This window comes from Schistocerca piceifrons, chromosome 1 (genome assembly GCF_021461385.2).
Source record: "Schistocerca piceifrons isolate TAMUIC-IGC-003096 chromosome 1, iqSchPice1.1, whole genome shotgun sequence".
Taxonomy (NCBI): Eukaryota; Metazoa; Arthropoda; class Insecta; order Orthoptera; family Acrididae; genus Schistocerca; species Schistocerca piceifrons.
The window spans coordinates 855,949,156-855,964,679 of NC_060138.1; the positions used below are offsets into that span (position 1 = coordinate 855,949,156).

The window sequence follows — 15,524 nt, forward strand, 5'->3', positions numbered from 1 at the left end:
CACCCAGGTGATCTCTCTTCCCCTTTGTATTCAGCTTCAAAGGATGGTTAGTATATTCCCATCTGGCTATTGGAGCAACAGATACAGCACAATTATTAGAATTTGCTATGGTCAGCAAAATTTACTCAGTTTTTTTATTACATGACTGACAGCTGTGTAAATGTAAGATACGTTTTGACACTGAAAAAAAATCCACCAACCTCACAGATGTGTTTGCTGTTAGTATTGTTACTCAATATATCTGTCAAATGAAATGAAATGAAAATTCATGTCATTTTTACTGTTTGATCTATGTTGTTAGATAGGCTGTTTCTGCTGCATGAGCACCTGCCCTTTATTATGAAAATCTTTGTACAATGCTGACTTTCTAGAATGCATATGCCAGGAACTTCAGTCTGCTCACTTTACTCCTGTAAAGGATGTGTATTATGGATGTCTGTTCTAACATTATCAGCAATACAATTTTTTTCTGTTCTTACATTTTCTCTCAAAAATGTAACATACTCTGCACAAGAATACAGTTAATATTCAATACAATTTGAATCATCTACAAATTCAGAAGAACACTTACCTCAAGAGTGTAGAGATAGCCAGGATTGGGATCCATGAGGTATGGCCACCATGCTTTGGCATTTGTGACAGTCAGTTCTCCTGCAAAGCCTGTACCTGTGGCTACAGATAGACCTTCTGCATCCAAAAGGGATACAGAACAAGAGGGCAGGTCATCAGCTTGCCCATCAAATGTCACATTGTACTGCACAGTACCTGCAAAATCATTGCTTCACTTCATTATAATAAACAGAGGAGCATAAGCCATACAACTTAAAAGTCTTTGTGTAAAAAGCCTAATAGTTAGTTATTCTTTCATTTTATTACATTCCATAGATCCTATCAAGAAGGAGAACCTTCAAAGATGTGGACTAAGGCAAGATACACATCATCAAAAGAGAAGCTACTTTTAAAAATGCCATCTAATGTTCACAGAATTAATAATAATCTAACACTGTCTGACTGAAGGTCCTTGGTAGCTAAATTAACCTAGTAAATTAGAAGAATAGACAGTACAAAAGAAGTTGCTAGATCTTCAATTATTAAATAGTTGCTTTTTATCTTCTGTTTGTACTTTAAGGTTTAGTTAATTAAATTCTTAATTTTCAGAGAAAATTTGCCTGCATCTGAAACAACAGTAGTCTGTTCGAACAGTCCACGGGTGTGCTGCCAGTCCACAGCGTCCAACGGGCACAATATTTTGGCAATCAGACATGTCGCCATCGTCAGGTGTGCTGACAAACAGTTCGTCAGTGCACCTGACGATGGCGACATGTCTGATCGCCAAATATTGTGCCCGTTGGACACTATGGACCAGCAGTACACCTGTGGACTGTTCAAGCAAGAAATACACTGGGAGAAACTGAAGAATCACAACAGTGGTCTGCTTACGATACACTGCTACTTGTCATGCAGCTTTACTCATATATAACCAAGAATCTAGGAAATCAGCCAGATTAACATGAATATCATTATGAAATGTAGTGAGAGTTCACTGATAACATACAAATTAACTTCCTGTCATTTAGCTGTCATTTTTAAATGTATACTTTGATTTGTCACATATCCCTGAATGTTTTCCTTCTTGATGGGACCTACAGAACACAATGAAATACTAAATAACTGAGTTGTAGAAGGATGGGCAATAGTTTTTCTGTTGAGACCAGCTATTTAGACTGGTTATTTAGAGCAGTTAGACCAGTTTAAGTAAAACTGTCTGTTAGATTTCACTTTCGACAGCACTTGGTCACAAAAGTCACTATTAAGTATTTTGTGTATGATAAATTTATTGAAAGTGCATTACTATGTTTCATGCTGACAGTGTATTAATCCTGTAAATATTAGCAGTTCCGGTTTACTGTAATGTTTTCATGTATCTTATTATTAAGCCTTATATTGTGATTGTGTAAACTGCAGTTTAGCTGAAAGTGCTTTTTATTATCAACAACAAGAAAAATTAAAGGGGGAATTATGAAAATACTAGCATAATATGTTAAGCATTAATATGTGTCATGCATAAATATGTGAACAGTAGGAATGTAGGAGTGGGAAATGGGAGTTCATGTTTCAAGAAACTTGAGAATCTTTTGCAAATTTTTTTTTATTATTGTGTTTTTTGAAGTGTGCTTTATGACATTCTCAGGAACATAAGCATGTTTCAGACATTACAATTAATTGTCACTTTGAGAGTTTGAGGCCAAGATCAATCTTGGACACCTCGCAGAATATGCCAGTATGCTGAAATCTAAGCGGGGGGTAGGGAATAAATGCAATCTGGTATGCCTCCAATGCCAAACAACACACAAGGAAAATCCATTCCTTTCATTTGTTTGGTGGTAGTAAGAAAGAGCTGTACTGAACACAATATTTATAGTGGCTGATGGCAACAAAGGAGAAACCGTGAGTCTGGGAATATTTTGCAGATGCTCTGGAAACTAAAGTGCTGTGTTGTATATTCTCACAGTGTATTAGTTTTGAAAGGCAAAATATGAAGGGTTTGACTAACCATCTGAAGAGCCATGGTGTATTTCAATGCAGGCAGTCATCAGTGAGCATTTCTTCTTCTTTGCAGGGTGTTATAGTAAATGTGATTCTTGATGATATTTTATTATGTATTTTCTGGGGATAAAGATTTTTATAGGTGTTTTAGAATGTGTGATTCTGTTACCAAAAGAATTATGGTCTACATTTCATGAATTTTCTTTGTAGTTTCTAATTACTCTCTTACTTATCTACCTCTGTTCTACCTTCAACTACATCATCATCATCATTTAAGACTGATTATGCCTTCAAGCACTCAGTCTGGAGCATAGCCTCCTTATAAAATTCCTCCACGATCTCCTATTCAGTGCTAACATTGGTGCCTCTTCTGATGTTAAGCCTATTACTTCAAAATCATTCTTAACCGAATCCAGGTACCTTCTCCTTGGTCTGCCCCAACTCCTCCTACCCTCTACTGCTGAACCCATGAGTCTCTTGGATAACCTTGCTTCTCCCATGCATGTAACATGACCCCACCATCTAAGCCTGTTTGCCCTGACTGCTACATCTATGGAGTTCATTCCCAGTTTTTCTTTGATTTCCTCATTGTGGACACCCTCCTGCCATTGTTCCCATCTACTAGTACCTGCAATCATCCTAGCTACTTTCATATCCGTAACCTCAACCTTGTTGATAAGGTAACCTGAATCCACCCAGCTTTCTCTCCCATACAGCAAAGTTTGTCGAAAGATTGAACGGTGCACAGATAACTTAGTCTTGGTACTGACTTCCTTCTTGCAGAAGAGAGTAGATCGTAGCTGAGTGCTCACTGCATTAGCTTTGCTACACCTCTCTTCCAGTTCTTTCACTATATTGCAATCCTGTGAGAATATGCATCCTAAGTACTTGAAACCGTCCACCTGTTCTAACTTAGTTCCTCCTATTTGGCACTCAATTCATTTATATTTCTTTCCCACTGACATTACTTTCGTTTTGGAGATGCTAATCTTCATACCATAGTCCTTACATTTCTGATCTAGCTCTGAAATAATGCTTTGCAAGCTTTCAATCGAATCTGCCATCACAACTAAGTCATCCGCATATGCAAGACTGCTTATTTTGTGTTCACATATCTTAATCTCACCCAGCCAGTCTATTGTTTTCAACATATGATCTATAAATACTATGAACAACAGTGGAGACAGGTTGCAGCCTTGACTTATCCCTGAAACTACTCTGAACCATGAACTCAATTTACCGTCAACTCTAACTGCTGCCTAACTATCCATGTAAAGACCTTTAATTGCTTGCAAAAGTTTGCCGCCTATTCCATAATCTCGTAGAACAGACAATAACTTCCTCTTAGGAACCCGGTCATATGCCTTTTCTAGATCTATAAAGCATAGATACAATTCCCTGTTCCACTCCTAACACTTCTCCATTATTTGCCGTAAGCTAAAGATCTGGTCCTGACAACCTCTAAGAGGCCTAAACCCACACTGATTTTCATCCAATTGGTTCTCAACTAATACTTGCACTTTCCTTTCAACAATACCTGAGAAGATTTTACCCACAACACTGATTAAAGAGATACCTCTGTAGTTGTTACAATCTTTTCTGTTTCCATGTTTAAAGATTGGTGTTATTACTGCTTTCGTCCAGTCTGATGGAACCTGTCCCGACTCCCAGGCCATTTCAATTATCCTGTGTAGCCATTTAAGACCTGACATTCCACTGTATTTGATGAGTTCTGACTTAATTTCATCCACCCCAGCTGCTTTATTGCACTGCAATCTATTGACTATTTTCTCCACTTCCTCAAATGTGATCCTATTTCCATCATCATTCCTATCCCATTGTACCTCGAAATCTGAAACATTACTGATCGTATTTTCACCTACATTGAGCAACTCTTCAAAATATTCCCTCCATCTGCCCAAGGCATCCACAGGATTCACCAGCAGTTTTCCTGACCTGTCCAAAATACTTGTCATTTCCTTCTTACCTCCCTTTTGAAGACTGCTAATTACACTCCAGAATGGTTTTCCAACAGCTTGACCCATAGTCTCCAACCTGTTTCCAAATTCTTCCCAAGATTTCTTCTTGGATGTTGCAATTATCTGTTTGGCTTTGTTTCTTACTTCAACATAACTTTCTCTGTCTACCTGAGTTCTAGTATGTAGCCATTTTTGATACGCCTTCTTTTTCCTTTTACAAGCTGCCTTGACACTGTCATTCCACCAAGCTGTTTGCTTCTTCCTACTTTTACACACTACTGTTCCAAGACATTCTTCAGCCACTTCTAGTACTGTGTCCCTGTACCTTGTCCATTCCTTTTCCAATGACTGTAATTAACTACGTTCAACTAACTGGTACCTTTCTGAGATCACTGATATGTACTTGTGCCTGATTTCCTTATCCTGAAGTTTCTCCACTCTTATCCTCCTACATGTGGACCCGACCTCCTGCACTTTCGGCCTCACAATCCCAATTTCACTGCAGATTAAATAATGATCAGTGTTATCAAAGAATCCCCTGAATACGCGTGTGTCCCTCACAGCCTTCCTGTATTCCTGATCTGTTATTATATAGTCAATGACAGATCTGGTTCCCCTTTAGAGGTGCAACAAGTATTCAGTCACCTAGTTTTCTTTCCTTATTTTAATAGTCCCTGTGTTCAAATACTTATGCCAACATGGGCTGAATGTATCTGCAGACTTATTGTGCTCTGGCACAAAGGATATTTGACACTGCAACTGGGTGGACATGAGTGAAAGTTGTAGTATCAACGTACATAATTTTAGACTAATATTTTTATTTAGAAAAATACACAAAACCAAAGAAAATACAGAGCAGACTATACATTAACAGACTAAGTGCCATCACAATCAGTTGATTCATTTCTGTCATGCAAGTTCTCTCTGGAGGCGTTTTATTGTCCCTACTGTCAATGTATTGCCCCTGACTTTAGAAAGTGGCTCCAGCGTGTCACTTTTATTGGAAATGTGATTACTTTTAGTGTATGATTATAAGACATTTGACAGATTGTCAACTGATTTAAATCAAAACATGATGAGTATCTTCAACTGTTTTAGAGTTTTATTACATGAATGTTGTGCCAGTGCCTTTTCACTTGGCATCTGTAGCCTGTGGCCAAACAATCAGAAAGTTGCCACTGCAGTCTGATGCAAGAAGCTACATGGAGGCTGAACTGACATCATGTAAGACTCCATTATGACATTAGAGCAGGGATAGTTACCACATGTACAGCCATGATACTGCTACCAGGCTTGAATATCACTGACACAGCAAAATTTGGGGCTACACTGCCAGAATGGTGACACGGATTACCACATGACTGAGCTTGGTCCAGCCCCACTTTCTCAGGTTACCGCCCATAAACACTGCCCATTCCAGTCATGCAGTGTCTGCCAGTGCCTGCAGACAACTCTCAGAGGTACTCCATGACAGTCATCAAACTTATGTGGACCACCCAACACCCTGCTACTAGATGCCACCTCTGATATCTCCAAGACTACAAGCTGCACTTAGTTCTGATACTACCAAGAGCTGAACTGGTCTCTTGCAGCAGGGAACCATCTGCAGGCAGACTTGTGCTGACTTCAGGGTGCCTATTTGGGGGTATATGGTTTGCACCTTGGCCCGACTTGCTGTTGAGCTATTGCCTGCCCTGCCTTCATGCACACTGCTACTGTAGGCTTGCATCTGCAGGCCAATGTCATAGTGTCTGATGCTGGTGTCCTCAGTTCACACCCAAGCTCTGATTTGTGCTGCACACTGAGTCACATATCTGGACTGTACAGTGGGACTGACCTGCTACAGATCTCATCATTGTTTTGTTCTGGCCTCCTGATTGGGCTAGCAGGCTTCTCCATCTGGGCCCAGCCTGTGTCCCTGGGTGCTGACCCCAAGAAAATAATTTTTTGAATGTGGTACTGTGTGCAATGAATAAACACATTAATGGTGGCCCTACATCAAGGGCCATGAGTGTCCATTACAATTTTTTCATGTTTTTATATTTCATGATGATGTCAACCATGACTAAAAATTTTATCTGCTTCTTTTACTAAGTTTTAGAAGAGAGATCAATCTGATGATGATCACAACAATGTCCACATGTTCTCATAGGCAATTAATTTAGTGGTTATTACAGATTTAAAGGTACAGTTACTCATGTGGACTAGAAACCACAAAGTTCTTGACTTAACATCTGTGCATATACATTTTCATGAAAGATACAGATATCTGAATCTATAATATTTACTTCTATAATTCATTTCTCAGGAACAAATTAATTTACAACAAATTCAACTGTAGTTCACAACATATTCCATAATAAAATCAAATTAAAAAGTCTACATACTGTTGACGTGAGACATAATTTAGTTAGTTTGAATAGATCGTAATATACAGGCATTAATGAATAGTGCATCTCTGACACCAACTGCCTTATGGCACAGGAGATCTAAATAAATAAAATAATGACACATTGTTAACTATACAAATGTATATAGCACAGAATGTGAAATTTACCTGTCCCATCACCAGAATATTCTGTTGTAACAGTGATGTCATCAATAAACACCTCGGGCGTAGTGTAGAGATAAACTGACCGGTCAATGCCCGCATAATTGAAGAAGTCGAACGTGTAAGTCTGGTATGTCCTGTTACCATTTTCGCTGTCCAACAAAACATTTTGCAAAACTCAGTCATCACACAAACCAGTTTATTCAAATTATCTCAGACATAATGATTCTATCCTTATTCAAACATGTATATTGAGTTGTTTGTAATGCAGCTAAACTATAAAATGAATGTACCAATTTCTGCATCAGAGACATTACTCTAAAAGTTTACAACAGTTTTCATAACTAGGCATTATTCATTGGAGAGAAAAGGAGGAAATTTATAATGAAAGAGAAGTCAGCAAAGACATGCATTTATGTTTATGAACTGTTTATTTTTATACATAACAATTAACAAAAATAGTTCAAATGGCTCCAAGCACTATGGGACTTAACATCTGAGGTCATCAGTCTCCTAGATTTAGAACTACTGAAACCTAACTAACCTAACAACATCACACACATCCACGCCCAAGGCAGGATTCGAACCTATGACCATGCCAGCAGTGCAGGTCCAGACTGAAGCACCTAGAACTGCTCGGCCACAGCGGCTGGCTAACAATTAACAATTATTCATAGAGAACCACTTGAAAAACATGGCAAAATGTGTATGTACCAGAAACAAAGACAATGTCATGTTCCCCTCTCACATGAAAAGTCTAAGTTTCTAAGAAAATCATTGTAAAACATTCTGATAAAAATTAACTACATCTTATACCCTCAAAAGAGGTTGTCATGTTTATCAACTCTCTCAAAAATAAATTATCATTTGTTTACATTTTGCTAGAACAGAAATTGTTGCTGTTGAGCTTATGTAATGACATATAATTAATGGTTTATGTAATGACTTATGTAATTAATCTCTACATAATTACATTTTCATACAATGTGTTATGGAACTTCAGAATATAGCAATAATGCAGATTGTCAACCCATGTCTGAGTCATCAGCATTTTCAGAATCTTTGGAGACACTACTGTAGTCTGGGTTTAGAACTCTTTCTGCTACCATTTTAGCACAGCTTGTGATGATTCATTTTACTAACCTTGTGTTCACACAGTGTTTTTTTGCATGTAAATTTTAGTAACCTTCATATAAATGTTACTGAAGATAAAGTTGAAAGAAAATAACCTTAGAAATGAAAACATAAAATTGTGAGCATTGCTGATTTAGCGCACACATACAATCAGTCTACATTGAGTATTTGCACTATCCTCAAGAACAAGGACAAGATTAAGGAGATAGATGCATCAAAAGGAGTGACAAGAGTATCTAAACAATGGTTTTGTATTCTGGATTATGGATAAATGAAAACCAATTGCAAGGCAAAACTAGTAGTGGCAGATTATTGTAAGCAAATGGTAGTGAATAGTAGTATTATATTTTAGAAGGAGTAGAAGTGCTTCAAGGATGGCTGTGCCATCAAAATTTGTTTCTATAGTATGAAGTTTGTGAGGGGTATGGATTGGCAGAGTCTGAAGATCTGGAGGTCATTATGATAAGAAGAACAGCATCTAGAAAAGGGAAACAGGGCTTTTAGGGTAAATTCTCCATCATTCCAAATTAGGCAACATTCAAAGAGCTGTGTATGGAACTGGGTTTTAACTGAAGATAGAGGTGGTTTTTTACAGTGGCATCGTAGGTGAATCAGTTTGGTTAGGGGTGTCACTCATGAGTATGAAAAAGGAATGTAATCACTGTCAGGGAAAAATAAGTATAGGTTTTGTTTATGTGCCTCTCATGTACTTGGAAACTTGACTACACAGTGAGTTGTTATATGTGCACTATAGCTTCATCTGTACCTGCATATACATCAACAGCCATACTCCACAAGCAGTTGTGAAGTGCATGCCAGGGGACATTTCCCATTGTGCCACATATTAAGGGTTTGTTTTGTTCTATTCACATATGGAGTACAGGAAGAATGACTGCTTAATTACTTCTCTGTAAGCTGTTAACAGTATAATCCTCACTTTGTGGTACATAAGCTGCAATGCATAGGGGTTATGATATATTCCTAGATTTCTCACTTAATACTGGTTCTTGAAACTTTAAAAGTAGTCTTTCATGGGTTGGTTGCCATCATTCATTTTAGGATTTGCAGCATACTGGTGATGCTCTCCCACTCCTGATCATTTAAATCAAGTTGTTAATCATTACACAACTTATATCAAGATGAGACTGAATTTTTTACAGTATTTTTTCAAATTGCACTGCATTAAAAATAGCTGTATTGTCTGCAATAAGTCTGAAGTAACAGTTAATATTGTCCCCCAGATCATTAATAGACAACATGAACAGATTGGGTTGCTATACAGTTCCATAGGATATGCCTGAAGTTACTTCTATATCTGTCAGTGACCCTCCATCCAAGACAACATTCTGCATCCTTCCTACCAAGAAATCTTCAACCCAGTCACAACTATTTTCATACTTTCGTTAATAAGCATTGATCTGTTACTGAGTCAAATACTTTTTTCAAGTCATCTACCTACAACAGCAAATCAGAAAGTATTTGCTCCTATTTCTTTAGCCAAATTATGGCTGTAAATGTGAAGTCAGCATGTTCATTCCCAACAGCAGACCTTTCGTGGACTGACATGGCCTTATTTGTTGGTAGCTCTGTGACACAGCAGTGCTGTCAGTTGTTGTGGATGGTAGTTCTGCTTTGTACATCCATGGCATACTGTGACGAAGCAAGCCGGGGTCTCTTTACTTCCTCTCTTGTTTTGCCATCTGCCTCCTTAAATTCATTTTATTATCAATTTTGATTAATTACCATTAATGTACATGAGTATAATCTGCATTTCTATAAAAGAGAAAGATTGGCCCTCAGTCTTAAGGATTATAGCACCAGGTCTAATTTTGTTATTAGTTTTGTGTGTGTAATTAATTTTCTAATTTACTTTGACTATTCCTGGGTAATATATTTTGCTATAGGGTGAAATCAGTGATTGTTTCATTGTTTCTATTGTTGACTTATAAACAAATATAAATTCTGCACTAATTATAAACATGTGGAAGAACTATTAGGATTCTTAAAGTAATCCTGGATCAAACCATTTAAATTAGATAATGCTACAGTTTTGGCTTGCACTAGAGCTGGTAGTGATGAAAAGCCACATGTATATAAATGTACTGTAATTACAGGTAAGGGTAATGGAAATGATAGTAGTAGGACAAGAGTAAATTCTAATTCTAGTGAGATATTGAATAATGGTGTGGGTAGTAATGTTTATCCATAAAAAGAGGGGTGGAACTTACTATAACAAAATTAGGTGATGAAACAGTGTGTGTTGCTGTTTCTCAGGATGTCCAATGCATCAAAATGGATGGTAAATTTTAAAGAGAACACAAGGAATTCATGTGTTTTGCATTGTGGTCTAATACTGGTCCGATTCCGACAGTAATTGTAATGATGATGGGAATGACAAATCCAGTATGTGATGAGGATGAGTTATTTGGATTTATCATTGATAATGATGGCAATGTGGTAAGTAAAGAAAGAATAAAGGAGCATAATATTAGGCCTAATGAAGAGTAGGAGTTTAATGAGAGTGGTAATTATCTGCCATTTGACTGTGTGACTCTTGTTTTGGTAAGCAGAATGATACTTTTCCAGGGAAAGGATTAATGAGGATTTGCTGTATGAAAAAGATCACATGGTAAGTAAAAAGGAAGTGTAACACCCTGTAAGAACAGCAAGTGTACAAGGTATGCATGTTATGTGTTCACTGGACAGTGGTAGTGACTTGAATGGCATTTCACAGGTATTTTTTGAATCTATTAAGAACACATAGCAAATAGTAGTGATGCATGTTTCTGGAATAAAAATTATTGGTACTACTGGTAAGCTATCAAAGAGTGTGAAACAAGAGGTACTATTAACTGTGGAATTGGCAGAACAGCTGTCGGAGTGAAGTTGCTTGGTGATTCAAAATCTCAGCATTGATGTAATATATGGGACTAATTTCTTGTGTAAATAGCAAATAGGGGGTTCAACATTCTGTATGGATTCAATTATATGGCGATAATGCTTACCCCATCTGTTTGTTTCATTTTTCATGTTTCCGGAGGCAGTCAAACTCTTCTCCTATCCTATCTGTTGTTTAAAAGTGAATCAAAAACATTCTATCATTGACTCTCATGTGATTTTTGTACAGCAGGATACCTTAGCACAGGAATATTTTACAAAGGGTTTCACCAGTGTTATCTATATATACACACATCAAAAAGTTTTGCATCACCTTGGTTCCAAGAGTTCTGGAACCTGTACAGAAAATGAGAATAGAGATCAACATAAACATCATTTCTGCCCTTGTTATTGCTCATGAAAACCACACATTGCATGTTCTACCACTATACAGCAAGACCTTCAGAGGTGTTGGTTCGGATTGCTGTACACAGTGGAACTTCTAATACCCAGTTGCACATCCTCTTGCATTGATGCATGCCTGTATTCATCATGGCATACTATCCTCAAGTTCATCAAGGCACTGCTGGTCCATATTGTCCCAGTCCTCAACAGTAATTTGGCATAGATCCCTCACAGAGGGTTGGTGGGTCACATCGTCCATAAACAGCCCGTTTCAATACATCCCAGGCATGTTCAATAGCGTTCTTGTCTGGAGAACATGCTGGCCACTCTAGTTGAGCAATATCATTATGCTGAAGGATGTCATTCACAAGATGTGCACAAATTGTTGTCAATGAAGATGAATGCCTCACCAATATGCTACCGATATGGTTGCACTATCGGTTGGAGGATGGCATTCACGTATCGTACAACCATTACGGTGCCTTCCATGACCACCAGTGGCATAGGTCAGCCCCACATAATGACACCCCAAAACAGTGGGGAACCTCCACCTTGTTGCACTTGCTGGACAGTGTTTTAAGTCATTCAGCCTGACCAGGTTGCCTCCAAACCCATCTCTCACGATTGTCTGGTTGAAGCCATATGCAACACTCATTGGTGAAGAGAACGTGATGCCAGTCCTGGGTGGTCCATTCAGCATGTTGTTGGTCACAACTGTACCACACTGCATGATCCCATGGTTGCAAAGATGGACCTTACATGGATGTCGGGAGTGAAGTTGCACATCATGCAGCCTTTTGTGCACAGTTTAAGTTGTAACATGATGTCCTGTGGCTGCACGAAAAGCATTACTGAACATGGTGGCATTGCTGTCAGGGTTTCTCTGTTCCATAATCCATAGGTAGTGATCATCCACTGCAGTAGTAGTCCTTGGGCGGCCTAAGCAAGGTCGTTCATCGACAGTTCCTGTCTCTCTGTATCTCGTCCGTGTCTGAACAACATCGCTTTGGTTCACTCTGAGATGCTTGGACACTTCCCTTGTTGAGAGCCCTTCCTGGCACAAAGTAACAATGCAGACATGAACGAACTGTGGTTATGACTGTCTAGGCATGGTTGAACTACAGACGGTACGAGCTGTGTACCTCCTTCCTGGTGGAATGACTGGAATTGATCGGCTGTCAGACCCCATCCATCTAATACGTACTGCTCATGCATGGTTGTTTACATTTTTGGGCAGGTTTAGTACATCTCTGAAAACTCAAATTGACTGTGTCTGTGCTACAATATTCTCAGTCAACATCCATCTTGAGGAGTTCTGGGAACCAGGGTGATGCAAAACTTTTTTTTTATGTATGTTAGTGATAAGTAGTGGAATCATTAGAGAATGGAAGAAAAGGCAATTAAAAAAAAACAGCAGTGAAATTTGGCAAAAACCTGATACACTGTGTTTATTCTGGTTTTATGAGATGTGATGAAAGTAAATTGGTTTTTCTGTAAAACAGAGATAAGGTAAACAGAAAATGAAAGGTATCAGCATATGTGGGGGAGAAGGTGCAGATTACCTGAAAACTATAATTAACATCTGAAGTAATCAGCTCATGTGTGAAATTTAGTATAATTTGGTGCAGCAGCAGAGGCAATATGCAGTAAAAACCATCTTGAGTACTAAGTCTTAATATTAATTATAGTTTAATAGAAGTGTTTGTGTTCAGTTCAATCAGTATATGGAGATAACTAACTACCTATAGAAGTGTGTCGTGGTAAACCCTCTCCTAACATTAAGTAAATAAAACTTTAAACATAGCTGCCTCAAGTAATGTGTGTGGGAATAATAAGCAAGATATGTATGAATATTGCCCTTCAGGCTAGAATCTCAAGCAATTTGGTGGAATACAGTGAAATAATAGTTTTTCTAAGTGACAATTTTGTCTGATCAGTAATGAGAGTTAAGTTTGCCTTGGCATATGGGTCTGTTACTGTGGAGGGTTTTTTAGTAGAATCAGTTTTGCATTGGATATGCAGAGCAGGTATTTATTTATTAGGTAATGAAGCAATAATGAAAAAATAAAATAATGAATAACGTTAGTGTCTTAATGGTTTGGGAGCCTGTCTTGGAGTAGGGATATTTTTTGAGGATGCACTCCACTAGCTAACGAGGTAAGAAATGTAACTAAAATACTGGAGCTGACAGACATGATTGAGTAATGAAAAAGATAACCATATACTCACAAATGCAGTGTAACTATATTATCTGTTTCTGAACTAGGCAACATTGAGTAATTTGTATATTGTGCAATACATGACACTGCAGCTGGGAATGAGAGCATAACAGAAAGAGACATATTTTAGTGAGTTACAACTCATATAATGCTGCACTATCAGGTCTATAGGTTATCTGAAATCTTCTGGGTAAGGTACATATTTTGGACATTAAGGTGATACGAGTCCATAAATGGTGAGAATTTCAAACCAGGACTTGGCATTTTAGTGATTTTGCAAATGGGAAAGAAACCCAAATCTTTCAGGTTTAATAAGTTTGAGACAGAGTTATGACCTAGAGTAATGCTTTGTAGTGTAATGTGCACTTGATTTTAAAATTTTTACTAGTCCCCACCTTTCGTACTATAGTCAATTTTAGTACTAATTATTGTGATGTTATATTAGCTGTGTAATACAAAGTAAAGACTGTTATTTGACATTATTTATTTTCCCTTATACTTAGAAGTAAAAGTGAGTGTACTAAAGTAGGGTATTTTGTCTAATTTTTTCATGTACTGTGGCAGAGGAGAACCACCTCCAAGGGAACTGATAGCAGTGCATTTCTGTACCGCCACTTGGACATGTTAAAGACATGGGTGACTTGGAGAGAAAATGTGTTAAAGCTCATTAAATGAGTGAAAGTGCTTGTGCAAAATAATAAACATTGAAAAAGTGAAATTTTATGTCTGAAAATGAACTGGAATGTGCAGTGCAAATTAACTTTTTGCAACCTACAATCATTTATTCTTTGAAGCAATGACATCACTTATGATGAAGATGCCTAAATTATATTAAAAATATAACTTGTGGTTATTTGGTGCCATTGTACAATACACTATATGTAAATATCTCGTATGGGGATTTTCGTATGGCCAGCTCATATAAGTAGAAATTTGAGAAACATATGTACTGTAATTTTTGACAAGGAGATTCCTTTTGCAATATTTTGTGTGTGTAGAATGTTAAACCCACTTTCTGGAATCACTTGTGGTCACTGAATTGCCCAGTCAGTTATTTGCAATATCTGTCTGGTCAATCCAGTGAGGGGGTAATGTGACAAAGCAAGCTTGGATCTCTTTACTTCCTCTCTTGTTTTGCCATCTGACTACTTAAATTCATTTTATTTTCAGTTTTGACTAATTACCATTAACATACATGAAAATAATCTGCATTTCTATAAAAGAGAAAGGTTGGCCCTCAGTCTTAAGGAATATACCACCAGATCCAATTTGACTACTTAAATTCTACTTAAATTCATTTTATTTTCAGTTTTGACTAATTACCATTAACATACATGAAAATAATCTGCATTTCTATAAAAGAGAAAGGTTGGCACTCAGTCTTAAGGAATATAGCACCAGATCCAATTTTGTGCTTAGTTTTGTGTATGTAATTAATTTCCTAATTTATTTTGGCTATTTCTAGTTAATATCTTTTGTTATAGGGTGAAATCAATAATTGTTTCGTGACTTAGATTCTGTTGTTGACTTATAAACAAATATAAATTCTGTACTAATCATAAACATTTGGAAGAAGAACTACTAGGATTCTCAAAGTATTTATTTGGCTCCATTCAGAAACATGTTAGCAAAGCTAGCCCTTATTTAATTCCAAAATAATTACCAGACTGTCAGAAGTATTGTTTGAGTATCTGTTAATTTCATTATTTAAACAAATCATTCAGCATAATGTTGGTGGTTGAAGAAACGGTTAAAAAGAAGGAATTTTTTGATGGATTCAGTTAATTGAATGAGCTATGTTTTAATTGTAAT

General features: G+C 37.3%; 1 protein-coding gene across 1 annotated transcript in view; it reads right to left on the bottom strand.

Annotated features, from left to right (window-relative positions):
• Window positions 1–15,524, bottom strand: part of LOC124792217 (beta-glucuronidase-like) — a 153,582-nt gene that overhangs the window by 89,330 nt on the left and 48,728 nt on the right. Inside the window, exons 5-6 of the mRNA XM_047257922.1 lie at window positions 7,084–7,229; window positions 572–765 (exon numbers count right to left, since the gene is read on the bottom strand). Coding sequence (XP_047113878.1) covers window positions 572–765; window positions 7,084–7,229 — 340 coding nt within the window. The remainder of the gene's footprint in view (window positions 1–571; window positions 766–7,083; window positions 7,230–15,524) is intronic.